At 39.5% G+C, this 18,095-nt stretch overlaps 1 protein-coding gene across 4 annotated transcripts in view; it reads left to right on the top strand.

Moving 5' to 3' along the window:
- The window catches only part of CSMD1 (CUB and Sushi multiple domains 1), a 991,444-nt gene that overhangs the window by 750,750 nt on the left and 222,599 nt on the right, over positions 1 to 18,095 (top strand). For all 4 annotated transcript variants that reach the window (XM_079969603.1, XM_079969602.1, XM_079969604.1 and 1 more), the window contains 5 exons: positions 432 to 758; positions 1,738 to 1,932; positions 4,405 to 4,543; positions 9,906 to 10,093; positions 14,860 to 15,048. In XM_079969603.1, the coding sequence (XP_079825729.1) occupies positions 432 to 758; positions 1,738 to 1,932; positions 4,405 to 4,543; positions 9,906 to 10,093; positions 14,860 to 15,048 (1,038 nt within the window). The remainder of the gene's footprint in view (positions 1 to 431; positions 759 to 1,737; positions 1,933 to 4,404; positions 4,544 to 9,905; positions 10,094 to 14,859; positions 15,049 to 18,095) is intronic.

Genomic DNA, 18,095 nt, shown 5'->3' with positions numbered 1-18,095 from the left:
ATATATATCACTATATATATGTGTGTGTATATATATATGTGTGTGTGTATGTGTGTGTATATATATATGTGTGTGTGTGTGTGTGTGTGTGTATGTATATGCATATGCATATGTGTGTGTGTGTGTGTGTGTGTGTGTGTGTGTGTGTATATATATATATATAGTACAAAAATTTTATATTGCTGTTTGGACCTAATAAGGTGCCCTCTCCTCCCAGTTTTGTTTTGTTTTGTTTTAAAAAAGACCCCCCAAATGAAAATGTGGCAGCAAAGTCACAACTGCAGGCTTTGTTTTTTAGGTGGGACTTTTCCCCACAACAATGGAAAACATTTCATTTTTCCAGGAGGTATAGCCTAGACATGATGCCTTTTAGAATTTGTATTTTTAACACATGCATCGTTCAAAGTGTTTCATTTTCTCTTTTTTAATAGTCTCATGTTTCTTCAACTTCACAACACCATCAGGAATTATACTTTCACCAAACTACCCTGAGGAGTATGGAAACAACATGAATTGTGTATGGTTGATAATTTCAGAACCAGGAAGCAGAATACATCTTATTTTCAATGACTTTGATGTAGAGCCTCAGTTTGATTACCTGACAGTGAAGGATGATGGGATTTCTGACTTACCAGCGCTCGGTACTTTTTCTGGCAATGATGTGCCTTCCCAGATAGCTAGCAATGGGCACATAGTACGTCTTGAATTTCAGTCAGATCATTCCACTACAGGAAGAGGATTCAATATATCATACACGAGTAAGTGTACATTCTCTGAGTTGTATACTAAACACAATGGGCATTATGCAGCTAAGAATAAGCACTTTTAAGAGCTAGGCTTCAGAGAGCTGAAGTACACGCTTAACAAACCCAACAAAATAATTAGGGCTTTAAAAGCACTTGACTTTGACTGCACAATGTCTTTCAGAAATATCATTAAGCATTTGTTAGTTTAAATCAGGATAGGGAAACTGTGGACTTCCAGGTGTTGATGGTCAGATAGCTCAGATGGTAGAGCGTGAGACTCTTAATCTCAGAGTTGTGGGTTCAAGCCCCACGTTGGGCAAAAGAGTCCTGCGTTGCAAAAGGTTGGACAAGATGACCCTTCCATCTCTACAATTTTATGATTCCATTAGCCCCAGCCAGCACTGCTAGTAATCAGAGATGGTTGGAGTCAACAGCAGCTATCTGTTTTATCTAGTCTGAGTCTTGTGTCCAGGCAGATGTTTTCAGAAAATTCAGAAGAACTGTGTGTAGGTTACTGCTTTTTTGCTGTTCACCCTCTAGCAGCTTGTATGCAGAGGTATAATCCCTTTGAACATAAAGGTGTCCAAAGCTATCATTACTAATCACTGCATGTTAATTTTGGGGTTGTAATTTTTTTTTTGTAATGTGCACATGAAAAAGAAATTAAATTAAAAATTAAAATGCATGATGGAATTAAGCATTTCCCCACATGCATACTCTCTAGCTGAGCTGGGATATTTAGAAACAAAGTTAATACTGATCTCAGTAGTTCTGTTTGGCTCAAAAACATATGTCACCACTGAAAAAATCAAAATGCTCATACGTTTTGAACATGGTTGACTGCAGGTAGTCAGATAATCACTAAAGAATCATGTAAGCCCAAAGATAGGTCAGTTAAGGAGACTAATTGTCTTGTTTTGAATCATGCATCCAAATATACTTACAACCAATTAATTAATTGGCTTCACTTTTTCTTTCCTTTGGCGCTCAGCATTTGGTCAGAATGAGTGTCATGATCCAGGAATCCCCATAAACGGAAAGCGCTTTGGAGACAGATTCCTTCTAGGAAGTTCTGTTTCTTTTCATTGCGACGATGGCTTTGTGAAAACCCAGGGCTCAGAGACCATAACTTGTGTTATGCAGGATGGAAATGTTGTGTGGAGTTCAACTGTTCCGAGATGTGAAGGTAAGGATTTGACCGTGCTCTAGAATGCACATACTGAGTTTCTTTAGCTATTATGTATACTGTTTATATTAAGGCAATAAAGGCAGCAATAAAATAAAAAATCAAAGACTCAGTATAAAACTCAGAGAGAGAAAGAGAGAGAGAAATGACAGGCATCCACCAAGAGGGGGACACAATATCTTAACTCTAGAATTGTTTCAGATCTTAGTATTTGAGCAAGAAAACCATAATATTAAATGTAAGCAATTGGTATGTTATTTGTTGTTTGCTGCATGGTGATCAGTAGTTGATGGAAATCCCTGGAATATCTAGACTTATCTGCTTGGCATAGACATGTTTGGGCCATTGTACTTGGAAAAAACTGAGCACAACATTGACTTCCCACAAGAAGAACCACAGCCCTCCTTTGTCATCCATAGGAGCATCAATGACAATATGTGGAGTTAGAGAATATTAATTACTGTTTATGTGTGTGCGCATGCATACACAAATGTTAAAGGCAGCAATGCTTTAGTTTTCTATAGACTCTCACAAATTGTATCTAGAGATAAAAGTGGGTTAGGCTGCAATCATAATGATGCTTGTCTTATTGAATACAGTTCTGAGTAAGCATGCATAGGATCGCTATTTTAATAAATGACTTGATATACAGCAGGGACAACAAAAATGGTGCCCTCCAGATGTTGGACATGCACCAGTCCCAGCCAGCATGCGCAATTGTCAGGAATGGTGGGACTTGGCGTCCAACAACATCTGAAGGGCTCAACATTGGCTAACCTTGACATGCAGCTAAGATGTAGGTTCATGTCCAGAGGATTCTGTGATTATTTGGCTGATTTAAGTCATGAAATCAAAAGCAACACTGGGAAATTTTGCCTTTCGCCTCCCAACTATACAACCTCTCCTCTTCTGCTAGTTGGCATGCTGAATATGGGTGGCAATTAACAAATAGATTGAGTGGCCTAACATCTGCTTTTGAATATTCTCCGTGTTAATAAATCTAACTTTAACAGATTTCATCTAGTGTGAACTGTAATAGGATTTGGGTGCTCTTTTACTTACACCAGCTGGTGTATCTGCCTACGAGCTTACATGCAGTGCATTTAACATGAAATAGGAATATTTATGAAGCAATGGCCTACTTCAGTGAGAGAAATAGCAATGCCACCCAGCCTGTTAAAAAATGATCACTCAAGAAGACTGGTTTAGAAGCCACAGGATTTACATAAAATGCATCTTGTGCTAGATTATATAAATTTCATTGTATGATTTCATAATTTCTTTGTTATATGTTAAATTTTTATCCCTCCTTTCCACAAAACCAAAATTTTCATATGAGTGGCTTAGGTTAGGCTGGAAGATTGATTGGCTTAAGGTCGCCCAGTAGATTTCATGCCTGAGTAGGGATTTGAGCATAAATATTCCTGGTTTAAGTCTAACATTCATTATACCACACTTGCACACACTCAGCTGCTATGTAGACAACTAAGGTCACATCCGCTTGGCTACTTCACATGGCTACCTCAAAGAATCCTGTGAACCTGTAGTTTGTTAAGGCTGCTGGGAATAGAAGCTCTTTGAGGAGTAAACTATACTTCCCAGGATTCTTTGGGGGAAGCCATGTGCTTTAAATATAAGGTGTGCTTATGACCTAATTGTTTTAAGACTCTGTGCTGGTATCCCAGCCAATATTGTATTGGTACTGCTAGGCCAACAGCTGCCATTTATACTAGATGTGCAATAATAGAACAACATTTTGCCTTCATTATGGTACAGAGAAGGGACGCGGGTAGCGCTGTGGGTAAAACCTCAGCGCCTAGGACTTGCCGATCGCATGTTCAGCGGTTTGAATCCCCACGGCGGGGTGAGCTCCCGTCGTTCGGTCCCAGCTCCTGCCCACCTAAGCAGTTCGAAAGCACCCTTAAAAGTGCGAGTAGATAATTAGGTACTGCTTTATAGCGGGAAGGTAAACGGCGTTTCTGTGTGCTGCGCTGGTGCTGGCTCGCCAGAGCAGCTTCGTCACGCTGGCCACGTGACCCGGAAGTGTCTTCAGACGGCACCGGCTCCCGGCCTCTAGAGTGAGATGAGCGCACAACCCTAGAGTCTGTCAAGACTGGCCCGTACGGGCAGGCGTACCTTTACCTTTACCCTTTATGGTACAGAGAGGGCGGGGGAGAGACAGGGCTTGCCAGGGCACAACAAATTTATAGCACCAGGCAGCTTAGCCAATATATGGAGCAGGTGTATCGGTGCAATCACAAGCAGGAATATGGAGTGGTTAAGTGAAAGTACAGAGTGTCAGAATTAACACTTAAGAGTGCCTTGTGTGTTCAACACTGAGGGATATTCTGCACTTTCTGGTTGTGATAAGGCATGCTGGAAGTTGCAGTTGAGCAATTTGATGCAATGTGATTTATAGCATTTCTCAGTTGGGATTACCAATTTGATTATATCTTTCTGTTTCTCTTCCAGCACCTTGCGGTGGCCACCTGACAGCATCTAGTGGCGTTATCTTGCCACCAGGATGGCCAGGTTACTACAAAGACTCGTTAAACTGTGAATGGGTAATCGAGGCAAAGCAAGGGCACTCTATAAAGATCACATTTGATAAGTGAGTATCTGAAAAACAGATCCGCAGCTGAATGTTGCAATTGTTTGAAATGGTAACAGTGTAGATGCTGTTGAATTACAACACACATCATGCCTGACCATTGGCCAGGCTGGCTGGGGCTGATGGGAATTAGAGTCCAACAACCTTGCCCAGCTGTCTCTTACTACCCATTCCACCATGTTGCATCCAAAAGAAAGATGATACAAGGCCTGGGACCAATTACTATGTGATTCCTGCACTCCCAGAATTAGCACCCCCTCCATCTGGCTGCAGCAGAAATGAAATCGTAAGGCCTGGTTGGGCTGACTGCAGTTTGGTTCCACACTCTCCTTCAGTGGCCACTCAGTTTGGTCGCCTTAACAGTTGTCTAACATTACGTAATGATTGGTACCATTCCTGACCTTGCCTTATCTTTCTCACTTCCCTTTCTATCCCTTTCCCCCTTTTTAGGTCTATCAGATTATATGTAATTAATTGAAAATTCTAAACTGCCTTGTGTGTCGTCATAGAAAGGTGGTATAAAAATACCTCATAAACATCTAGATGGCCACAGCTTCCCCATCCCTCTTTTAAGGCGTTGTCGCTGCACTTTCTTGTAAACCAGGGGTAGCCAACATCTGCCTGTAGAAAATCAGACGGCAACCCTGTATCAGGAAAATTTGTTTTACAAAAAAATGTTTTACAAAAAAAAGTGCTGTAAGCTGCCCAGAGTGGCTGAGGAAACCCAGCCAGATGGGTGGGGTATAAATAGTAACATTATTATTATTATTATTATTATTATTATTATTATTACTACTACTACTACTCTTGTATAATTCAGGTGAGCAATATATTTATCGCAATATTCAAACCAGATTAAGGGACATTGAAAAACAAAATGTCGAGTAAACTGTACATATAATTTGCTCCCCCAAGTTCTATGGTTTAAATAAAACAGTTAACAGGGTCACTTATATCTCAAAATTAATAATTCCAGTTGAAACGCAGGGCCTTTATGTTAGCCTAATTGAACTTTCCCCTCCTCAGCTTTTGTTTTTAAAAATTCCCAGAAATGATAGACATTGTGGGTGTTTTTTGAATGTGCCGGACAGTGTAGAACATACTCTTTTCTACTGTCCAACCAGCTACACAAAGGTGCTATCCCCTTTTTTCAGTGGTCTAACATCACGGCACAATGAAAATATCAGACTCTATCTGACATTAACCTGGGCGTAACTGCAAGGGTGGCTGAGTTTTTGTCTTAGAGTGGTGAACTTATTGTTTCTAGAGTTATAAGAGGATTGATGAACAGTCTGGGTTTGAGTTAATGCCTGAACTTAGCAGCAGTCTATATGGTATCTACAGTCATTATGTAGATGCTTCTGTAACTATTCAGCATTTAGTTATGGGCATTAGCGTTTTGATTTCCCCTCTTAAAAAAATATTGTTTTTGATAACTACATGAATAATACATTTCATCTGTTTTGTGTGGCGGGGGTCATGGGACAGCCCTGTAGCATCCCTTCTCCATTCAAACAGAATGGTGTAGAATCATTTGCAGGGATTCATTTTTGGTAAAGAAAAGAAATGTGATGGCAGAGCTTTCCCCCTTTCTTTCAAAAAACAAGGGGAACTTATTTTGGTCACCTTGCTTATAAACATAGCACACACACCCCCCGAAAAGCTTTATTATTTTTGTGTAACCCTTGAGAGTTATCTTTGGGAAAACATTGGGATACAATGATAGCCTCAGGGGCTACATTTCCATTCTGGCACTGAAAGCAACAGAGATTTCTGTGACACCAACTTCAGCCTTGCATTAATGTGGACAGTAATTCTCTATAATTGCTAAAAGAAGCTATCATATAGGGGAGCTGTGTATTCCTAAATATCAGATGCAGGGAACACACTTCAGGGAATTTCCTGCTGAGTAGCATCCGACTAGCTGCTGTTTAATTATGAATGTTGGTTTAGATAAACCTTGGTCTAATCCAACATTAGTTCTGTGTAACTATCCACCACACAGAGTTCTGTATAACTAACAGAATAACCTGGATCAATTTCATGTTGCTGGGTAATTATATATTTTGAATGCTTTTAACAACCACCTTATTCTTAAGAACACAGTTGTAATAAGCCTTAATTCTTCACAAAGGTGGTGAAAGAGATGCCTTGGGTAATTGGTTTACGGCGGTAAAAGGGAATTATGTGATGTGGGTGAACAATTTACAAATATCTGGCTGTACTGAAACCAGTGCTGTGGTTTTGATGTTGCCAAATCAAACATATCTTACAAACCCAAATTATTTTAAATAATCAAGAAGTGTCAGCTTGAGGTTGGACACCATGATGTTCTTTCATTGAAAAATCAAGATAGTTTACACATCTGGAGTTGAATATATGTAAATGAATTTGTTAAAGAGTGCCTCTGGAAGAATGGAGGGGTTAGAGTATATTTGCAGAGCATAACTTTTGATGGGATGAGTTCCAGCATCCTGAATGTAATCATGGAGGTTGGATATACATTAGTTCTTCACCTGTGAATAGTTCACAAGGTCCTTTGGAACAGTGCGTGGGAGGAGCGGGCGAAGGGGTGCTGTTGCCCTGATGGAATGATCATTTTAGCATCAAATACCATCTAATCAATAGGATTATAGCACAATGGTTTTCATATTTATTCAGTAATAAGTCTCACTGTATCCAGTGGAAGTGTGTTTAGATTTGTAGTCTTAATCAGTCTCTGTTCAGGATTTCAGTTATGCAGCCTAATTCTATGTACTGTGTGACGACTTATAGTCAAATAAATGAACATAGTTTTTCATCCTATATATATATATATATATATATATATATATATATATATATGGTGAGTCCTTTAAAATAGGCCCCGTGGATACAGAGTACACATGTTCCATGGGGCTTCTTTTAAAAGACTCATCCTGTATATGATTGGTTACATTTCTAATTATGTTACCTAGTACAGTTTTGCCTCAGAGACTGATTATATTTGTATTTTGTTTTCTGTGAAACTTAGTAGGTTTCATGTGTTTGTGTGCTTCAGTTGTATATTAATATATGGACGTAATACAATGTGCATTATTTCTGGAAAAAGCCTTAAAAGATTATGTATTTCCTTCCCTCCCCAATTTATCAGTTTATGGGATTTGTGGGTTTAGGTTCATATTTATGTGTGCCTGCTAATTGTTATATAATGTACAAGGGTGTTGTATATATTGTTTTCACAAATATTTCTTGCATAAACTCCTGTTTTCAGTCATCTGTAGTAAAAAACGACACCATTATCATGCTCCCTTGATCCAAGTAAGCATGCTTATTTTTGTCAGGACTTCTGCAAAGTGTTTGCTATCCGAAGTAAACATAGGTAACTGCCTCAGACTGAGTGAAGCCATTGGTCCATCTATCTCAGTATTGTCTTTACTGACTGAGAGTGTCTGTTCTGAGTACATTCCTAGCCCCAGTTGGAAATGCGGGGAATGAACCTTTGACCTTCTGCATGCAAATCAGATCCTCTGCCACTGAGTTATGGCCCTTCCCCAGTTCTGTTCCACATTAGATATGAACGCAGATCTCATGCAGCTTTCCTTCGTCCTTTGAGACCAAACTTATTACCGTTATAGAGCTCTACTATGTGTCATATTTGGTTTAAAAGGTTAGCAGTGCTACACAATGAGAGTGTTTTGTTTCTACATGAATGCCTTTGGTGATGCCTTCGCAAACAGGAGGAGGGGAAAAGGCTTGACACAAAAACTGCAGTAAAAGGTTCATATTTTTCTAGTTCAAGTGGCTGTCAAATGTATCTACAAATATTTAGGCGCAATTAGATTGTGTTGCACATCAGTCAAAACTGAAGCCAAGCCGTATATACCACTGGGGAACTGAGTGGATTTGATGCAGAAATGACCCTTGGAGGATGATTTCATGCTCAGTCAGGCTTTGTGAATCTAAAGTTATTAAACTGGAAAACACTATTTCCCAGGAGACAGGGAACTAGACTGGAACGGAGTAGAGGACCATGGTTCTTCTAGAGCCACCATTTCCACTGACCTCTTTAAATAACCCCGCTCTTATTCCTTGCTTTGTGTGTCATAGTGATAATGATTTTCCATATGTAAGAGTTAATGGCTCAACACCACCAGCTAATTCACGAACCAATGAAGTGAATGAAAAGTTAGGTAAGAAAGGACTTCAGTGCACCTTCTGATAATATGTCATTGGTGTGAGAATTGCGGCAACACATAAGAAGCTCCCATATACAGAGTCAGAGCATTAGTCCATCTTGTTCAGTATTATCTACACTGACTGACAGCTGCTCTCCAGGATTTCAGAATGGGATCTCTTCCAGCTTTACCTGGAGATAATGGGGATTGAAACTGGTATCTTTTGCATGGAGAGCATATGCTCTTACCACTGAACCACCACAGCTCTTCCATGAGGGCCTTTGTCCTCCCTGGACTGTTCTAATATGACACTGAGTAGTGTTGTCAGCTCTGGATAGTAGATCTCTAAGGCCTTCTGGAATTTCTTGGTTGGAGCTGCTGGAGGCCTAGTGCATGCAGATCATGAGGCCTACCTGTCAGGGATCTGTTTTCAGTTGAGGGGAGAGACAGGAACGTACAGAGAGCCTCCTCCTCTGTTGAGCAGCTGCACTTTGTCAGAGTCTGGGGAGGGGCAGTTTTCAGGAGACAAGGAAGGCAAGAAAGAGCGGAGCCAAAAAACTGCTACCAGGGGAGGGAATGAGCAGTTTCCGTCGCTTAGTTTTCCACGTAATGAAAAAAGACGGAGAGGGGGGCTTCCGGGTTTTCTTTGCTGGAGGGGAATTAGGAAGAAGGCACTTCCGGATTCTGCTAGCGATTGAGGCAGACATGGTTTTGAAACTTCTGCACTGTACATAAGTTTGCACTCAATAAATCCTGAAAAGAGAGGCTGGAGTCCGGGCTGTTATCTTCGCAAGCATCCACACTCCCTTCTGACGCTACCACTGAGCTAAGATCCCTCTCCTGCATGTAAAATATTGTGCACATGGAGTATCCACAAATATAACCAGACCATTGCCCCATCTACCCTAGTATTTGACTACTATGACAGGCAGGAGCACTCCAGCCTCTTCTGAGAGATCCTCCACTGCTTCTTTCCTGCAAGCGCCCCCGCCTCATCCTACTTCAATTTATTTTGCTACCTACTGTGGATTATGTTCTTTTTAGCCAGAAGTAAGCAATAACCTTCGGAGAGCAGAAACCTTTGCAGTATAAATGTTCCATGGGATTCCACCAACAAGCCCAAGCAATCTAATGAGATTGTTGTTGTTTTAGAAATGTCAGCTTTGAAGTCATACGTGTTGCAATTTGTCATTCTGTTTTTACAGGTTCCAGACAGAAGTAAATTACGATACACTGGAAGTCAGAGATGGGCCGACGAGTTCTTCTCCATTAATTGGGGAATACCATGGCACACAAGCACCACAGTTCCTTATTAGCACTGGGAATTTCATGTATCTCCTATTCACTACAGATAACAGCCGTTCAAGTGTTGGTTTCTTGATTCACTATGAAAGTAAGTCTGATATTTTTCTCAGTTAAAATGAGTGTAATAACCGAACGTGGGTATTGCGGGGAATGAGAAGTGTATTGGCAGGGTGGCTCATAAATCAGCGAAAAATGTAAATGACTGTAACATAGGAATGGTTAAGAGTGAAATGGGTGGTATCAGACTAATTTAATCTGTGTTAGGGTTTCTGCTTGTGCCGTGTGACTTCTCCCGTCTCCCCTCCCCCCACATGTCCCCTAAATTTGTTCTGGGGGTTGCCCCAACCCTCTGGAGTATATCTGGGAAGAACATGGGGTATGCACAAGAAGAGGAGAGAAGAGGTTCCATGGCACAAGAGGAAATCTTTGTACTTATGGAATCAGTTAGGTTTGCACCACTTGTTATACATTTAGTGTACAATCCTATACTGTTCTCTGAGAGTAAGCTCTATTGAACTCAATGGGATATACCTTTGAGTAGACACGTCTGGAATTGCACTTTTTAAAATACAAAACTATTTTTAAAAAAACTATTATTATACATTGCTGCAGGTGTGTATTAAAAAATAAATCAAAACATTTACCCAATCCAGAACTTCACTGTGAGCATGGGAGTGCCTCACTTTGGAACATGGCATTCTTTATTTGTGTGTAGAGTGGAATAAGTCTCATTTCCAAGAGTTCTGCTTGCGTTATGATGCATGCCTCTGTTCTCTGATTTGGTATAATAACTAACTAGATGCCTGCAATAAATTTTGCAGTCATTAAATGGTTAAGAGGGCACAGATTGCTTGCTTTGCTTCCTGGTTCACAGTAATTGTTGATATCTGAATTGGGACAAATTATTGTTACGCCTACCTATAACTTGACTCCAAAGCAAAATCAGAAGCCACAGTTTAAAGTGGGACTTTGATTCTGATTTGGAAACAAAGTAAGATTACCAGAGTTGAACATCATGGTAGTTTCCATGAACCAGGAAGCAGACTTTTATGAAGTTGTTCTATGGTTATGATGTCAGAACCTGCTTATAATTTTTGAAAGATGAAAATGCAAGTAAAATAAAATCCCACAGTGGTGAAGGTTTCAAGTGTGAATTTATTCCCAAAGCATATAAGAGGTTTCTCATACTCTATAATTCTTTAGGGGAAAATATATTGATTGTGATCATAATAATATAGAACTAGTCTAGTAGAGTATTTCATATTTCTGTTGTCATGAGTAGTGCTAGAGTCATGCACAGTAATTTCCAATATTCATTCCAATATGGATGTATTGCAGCAATTGTATCCTTATGCATTATTAACAAGTAAATAGTAGTTTCATTGATAGCGCTTAAATGACTAGAGCATTCATCTTTTCCCATTTATAACAAGCATGATAACAAAATGAAAATTTAGGATTGAAAAGTGGAGTTTACAGAATGCTGATTCTCTACAGTTCTGGAAGAGAATCACACTCAGCTCTGCCATGAGCCACAATGAGCTGCGTGGGGTAGCCGGTGGCTTGAGAAGAGTGGCACATCATGCTCTCCGTGCAGCACTCATAAGCCTGCCTGCCACTGCCATTATTAGCACCATATGTGCCACCCTCCAGTGGCCTGCCAGCTAGCTGTAGAAGGTTTCCGCTTTGCTGCCACAGCAAATACTACAATATTTGCCTCTCTAGAGAAGTATCAAACAGTGCTCCTACAGGGCTCTATGGAGTGCAGGGATCCTTCAGTGATCTGGAGTGCATTGATGCAGGTGGTCTTCACAACCACCTTGCCCACAGAAATGTGCTTCAAGGAAGGACACCTTAAATTTATTGTTTGCAAATGAGGGTGGTTTCCCTTGGCTCATGGCAGGTTATCTTAGACAAGGGGGGGGGAACTATTTTCTATTTAAAAATGAAATTCTAATTAAAAATAGATAAATCAGAAATAGGTTGGCTGACTTCCCAATTTTAGCCATTAAGAACCTGACTTTTTTCCTGCTGGAGACAGACTAGAAGGGAGGCGAAGGGAGAAACATGGAGTGGATTTTATGTAACAGGGAATGGGTTGTGTCTCAGACGTACAGAATACTGGCAATGGAAGTGGAGACTGTGCTGAAAGGAAGACATAGTGCCCTTGCATTAGTGCCATGTCATCGTTCTCAACATTAAACTCTCATTCTTTATTGCATATGTCTTGAGATAGGCTGCAGTTATGCAGTTTTTAAGATGCACATTCTTTTACTTCACCACTGCAAATGAATCATTGCTAATTATTTTTAATCGTCGCTAACTTGTTACATTTGCAGTGAAATTTATAAGGTTGCAGTATGTTTAGAAAGAGATGGGAGGAGGATACTTTGAGAAATTATGTATGAAAATGTATTTCTATATTGTGCAAAGTGAACTGGCTTTAGTATTTATGTGTATTTTTTATTTATTTAAGTAGTTTATATCATATCCTTCCAACAGTTCCCATGGTTGCTTAGAAAAAAAGTTAAAATCACCATAAACCAAAGCATTAAAGCAATATTAAAACATTGCAATACAAAAAGAGCAGCATAAAAGCAGTCAGCAGAATTGAAAACAGACACCAGGGCAACATGATAGCAATGTGTGTACGGTTATTTATTTATTATAGCCCACTCTCCACCAAATGGTCCCAGGGCAGGTTACATTAAAACCACAAGTTAAAGCAAACTTCAGTTCATTAAAAACAGTAAATTAAACTGCAAAACTGAACAAAATTGTAAGAGCAGCAAAATAAGAATCCAACAGTAGAAGAGGAAGGAAAACATCCACTCATCTGAAAAGCATTTCCCCCCGTAGTCACTCAACCTCAGATGACATGGGCCTCCTCCATTGAACATCACAGTGGAGGCACATTTGAATACAAGCTTTGAAACCCATGAAGCCTGGTACATAAACCATCCTTCATCCACCAATGGGATCTCTGTTTTGTCTGGACTGGGCTCCAGTTTATTGGCTCTCTTTGAGCCCATTACTGTAAATTCAAGTAATGCAGTAGTTGTGTAGTTTAGTGCAATTCCTGCATTACTTTTATGAAAAAAAGATAAAAGCAGGTGCTGTCAGCATAATCGTGACACCTCACCTCAGACCTCTGTATGACCTCATTCACCAGTCTCATGCAGATGTTTAAATACAAGAGGGGAACAACAACAAAAAGATGTGGGACTCTATCACATAGCTGCTAGAGTCAAATAAAAGACTTCCAGCACCATCTTCTGAAATTGATTGTCCAAGTAGGAAATGAACTACCTAAATTGCAAACCAGTTTAGTAGGATACTATAATGGATGGTATAAAAAGCCTCCAAGAGATCCAAGAAAATCAAGGGGCTTACACACCATCTCTCTATCCTGAAATATGTTGTTCACTGGGACAACTTACCGGTAAGCAGTTTCAGTGCCAAATCCACACCTGAAAACTGATTAAAATGGAACTGGGAACTCAAGCCTCACCCAACGGTATCTGAAGTTTTATGGCAACCTCCCACTGGAGCCATTTGACACAGAAAGGTTTGCTAGTGAGTGTCCAATAATTATTCAGATATTTCAGGTCCACAACAGGTTTCTTCTGGAGAGGCTGTGCTGCTTCCTCTTTTGTACTGCTGACATAGGCATATTTGAATAATATTTTCCTATACAGCACTCAAAAGCTTGATCCAGTTGCAATTAGACTCAATTATCACTGCTAAACATCTGAGGTTCAAAATAGCCACCCACTGCACCATGAAAAGCTGAAAACATTGTGCCACTATTGACACAACTCTTCAGAACGAAACTTAGGCAGGGTATCATTTCAAAGATTGCTATCTATGCTTTTCAGTAATACTAAGCTTTAAATAAACTACCATGTGGCTTTACAGAGATTGGCACTTAGAGAGGCATCAGCAGTTTTTGAGGAATGGAAACTAAGTTACAGCTATTTGCAGGGGCTAAAAGTTATTTTACCTGGAGGGAAAAATAACCCCATAACCAGGAAAGAGAACTATTTCAGTGACAGCAGTGGTACTCTAATCCAAATACTAAACCATAACTTCAGATGCACAAAGTTGGCACCATACAATGTTCAGAGGCATTCCAGTGCTTTTTAGAAAAGTTTAATACCCAAATGGCTGGGAGAATATTTAAATCAGGTATAGCCAACATAGTTCCCTGCATGTGTTTTGGACTACAACATCTGTCATCCTCTACAATAGGTCATGTACGTTGGTCCTGACTGGAGATTTCCCTGGAGTTTTGTGCATTTGGAGGAAAGCTGCTTCTAAGAGACAAGCCACACACAGGTCACATTTGCCTGTCCCAATTCTCGTTCATTAGTGATTCCAGAAATATTACACCTCTTTCTCCAGAGGTCAAAGTCTGCTTAGCTCCTGATGGTACTCTGAGATCTCAACTGGGAAGAAAGGGAGGTTACAGCATGCAGAATACACCATGGAAGAACCGTCCTTATTAGCATTCCCTGTGTAGAAGATAAAGTACAAATATATAGAAAGACAACGCGGGGGGCAATGGAAAGTAAATGATCACGACATCTATCCAATGTCGTTACTTAATATCCTTGTCAGATTCCTCTCCTTACTTGCTCATATTACATTTTTGTATCCTTCTTTTTGAAGCATAGATTATTTAAATAACTTGTAACAAAATTATCTTGCTCACATTTCTCTCTCTTTTTTAAAGGGTTGTTTCCAACTTCTATAAACTCAGTGCTTTCTCTCTCTTTTTAGTTTTAGCTCAACATAATTTGCTCTTCTGCAGTGAACTTCTAATATTTGTCCACCTTCCCTTTCTCTGACCAGGTGTTACACTGGAATCGGATTCCTGCCTTGACCCAGGTATTCCTGTGAATGGCCATCGGCATGGTAATAACTTCAGCATCCGATCTACAGTCACTTTTAGCTGTGATCCAGGTTACACTCTGAGTGATGATGAACCACTTGTGTGTGAACGAAATCATCAGTGGAACCATGCACTACCTAGCTGCGATGGTACGTACTATGCAATAGTTGCTCTTGGACCTCTGCAAAATAAATTATATTTAAAAAGATGTAATATCTCATCTTTTCATGTAGGGAAAAGTGGGGGGGGGGGACACAGAAAGAAATTGCATTATTCACTACTCTCTTTCCTGAAACTCCTCTTTGCTTTATCATATCTACTCCTCTGCTCCCATGAATGTATGGTTTTCTGGGACACATTCCAAAGCAGAAAATATACCTTTGTGCTAAGTGTGTCTAGCTCAGCATAGGACACGAAACCTCTAAGAGAGAAATGCTTTGCTGGTCCAACTTCCTCCATTCTAGCACTCTGATGGGAAACACTAAACCTACGGGAAGTGTTCATTTTATGCTAGAATATTATTAAAGAAAGTCCTTTCCAAGACTTGGAGATAAGGATAGGCAGATCTGTCGCTTTCAGTTTCTTTCAGTTTCTTATTTTTCCCATCTTAAATTGAGTTCTTCACATTTCCACATCTGTTTTTACTTTGTAAAAAAAATTCTCATAAAAATTCACCAGTGCATATTTTAGTGCATATTTCTCCTAGTACACACATTTTTTCCCTATGGAATTGTTCCCCAAAGACACATTGTTGCAAAGCAATTTCCCCATATATGGTGTGTTTTAATAGTAATTTTTACTAATATGTAAGCACTTTGTGCATATTTTACCTCCATATAGGCAGTATATAAATTCAATAAATAATAACAATAATAATGTTTGTACACATCACATGGGTGGAGAACAGGTGATGCAAAATTTTGAGAAACTGTGGCCAGAGTGAGCCCCGGGCCGATTTTCTTTCCAGACTTAGAATAACTCCTAAAAACCTTTGAATTTCCCTAGAGAGGTCTCCAATAAAGTCTGGAAAGACTGATATGGTTACAAATCACAACAGCAAAAAAATGTGTTCACACGCTAGAATACATAACCGCATTTACATATTGCAGAAGAAGATATGTAATGATGAACCTGTCATTAATGATCTTCTCGTCAGTGAACCACATATTCCTACGGAACACAGCAATAAAACCAACTTGAAAGCTATCTTGTAGAACCAACCAACTTGAAAATTATCTTACAGAATCAGGAGAACCATCACATACTACAGACCAAAATGGGCTTTTCTTTATTGTCTGAATATTGTAAAATACTTCCACCTGATGTATTATGAAGCATTTTATTATGAATAAGATAGGACTAAGAGTGATTCTACTTTGCAGAATATCTAAAAATTGCAGTTTTCATGGTGCTTCTTCAGGTATATAGATTTCAATCATAAATTTTCTGCTTGGGCTGATGTTGTTCAGAGTGCTGAACTACACTGTGGCATAGTTCTTGAGATAGTTTTATTGACACATTGCATTTTTCTTCTGCTTTATTTATGGCTCATGGGATTGCTATGTTTTATTGTTTAACATACTTTATAGCTGTTCTGAAAATCACGGCTGTATTTATTATGAGATCTTCTAAGTTTGTATAATTTAAAATGTTCGGTTTCTTTAATCTCAGCACCCTGCTCTTTCAAATGCTTCTAGTTAAAACCTACAGTGATTGCAATCTCCTCTCTTCCTCCCTCCCTACACACACACACACACACACACACAAGCAGAGACAGAGATAGTGAGAGAGTGGCAGTGCCTGCTTTGTTTTGGTTATGAAGAATTTACAGACAGAAGCATGTTTCAGTAGCCTCAGCACAGAGTCGGAAAGATGTGAGGCAGAGCCTGTACTGAAATTATAACCCCATTCTTCCATTTCCCAGTGGTGACATTTGGTTATGAATTGCAGAACTGGGGGATGAGCCCCTCTTTCTTGCCCATAATTGGGGCATTTTGCTAAAGAGGGAGGAGGGGAGTAAGACAGGGGAAAGAGAGCGAATATGTATGGGCACACTATTCTTTTCTGAAATCAATCCCCATTAAAATACCCCTACATTTTTCTAGTTTAAGGTCAGAGTTCGAATTGAGAATGACGTGCCAGCCATAATCCAACCATTCCCCTCCCCACCCTCAGCATGCTAAAAATGGAATTTTATTGTGTATTTTTCTCACACTACAATTGCTTCTTTACTTGAGAATGTTGGGTCGTGTCAATCAATAGCTGAAAAGATATGCCAACATATAATGCTGATTGTCAGATATTTAATGTATTAAAAATGGAAAGATGCAGGAAAAGGCAAGTTATAGGCACACCAAAGCAAGTTATGGGGCACATACCGCAATCTAATTTTGCAAACACTGTAATTTTCCCATATAAACAATACAACTCGTGTCATGCAAATCAGAACAATCTATTATGAATTCCATGGAAAGTATTCTTTTAGTGTCCTAGCAGCCTTCTAATCTTCACAGGGTTTTGGTTTTGAAAGAATTAGTATGTCTGCAGGGGGAAATGTGTATCTCTTTTTCCTTTAAAAACAAGAGAAGAGAAATGTGATAAATCTGCTGAATAACCCACCCTGAATTATTAATTTTAGGGTCTGTGTGTGAATACAATCAGTATAACAGCTTTATAATGCAGTTTTTTAGCTCTCAAATCTAGATCAAAGAAAAATAAAGAAATTTCTAAAGACACCCGTTTCTACATTTTGTACTATCCTTGTGATTGGCCTGAGAATCCGAAAATATAGGGATACCTTTTAGTATATATTTGAGCATAGGTTCTTTCTCCCAGTTAATCTTGCACCCTACTCCATCCACCGGAACAGCATTTTCTGGCTAGACGCTACGTTTGACAGCCTTCCTCATCAGTGCTCTGCATAATCTACCCTCTCTAAAATGTAAAACCCACATATTCTAGTTTTCTCTTATTATCTCTTTTGAGACACAGTCTTGTCAGATTCTTTACTATCTGTCAGGTTGCCAAGGAGATGAGGCACTCACTGGCAATTCTGAGTAGACCTTAATGCAGATGTATATGCATTTCAGTCTTATTACTACTGCCTGCTCCTAATCAGTTCATTTGCTCTGATGATGTTTACAACTTTTCTATTTCAGCAGGGACCTATTATTTGTAAAACATAAACAACATGGTG

This window comes from Podarcis cretensis (genome assembly GCF_951804945.1).
Source record: "Podarcis cretensis genome assembly, chromosome: 3".
NCBI classification, from domain to species: Eukaryota; Metazoa; Chordata; class Lepidosauria; order Squamata; family Lacertidae; genus Podarcis; species Podarcis cretensis.
This window is presented reverse-complemented; position numbering and strand designations above follow the sequence as displayed.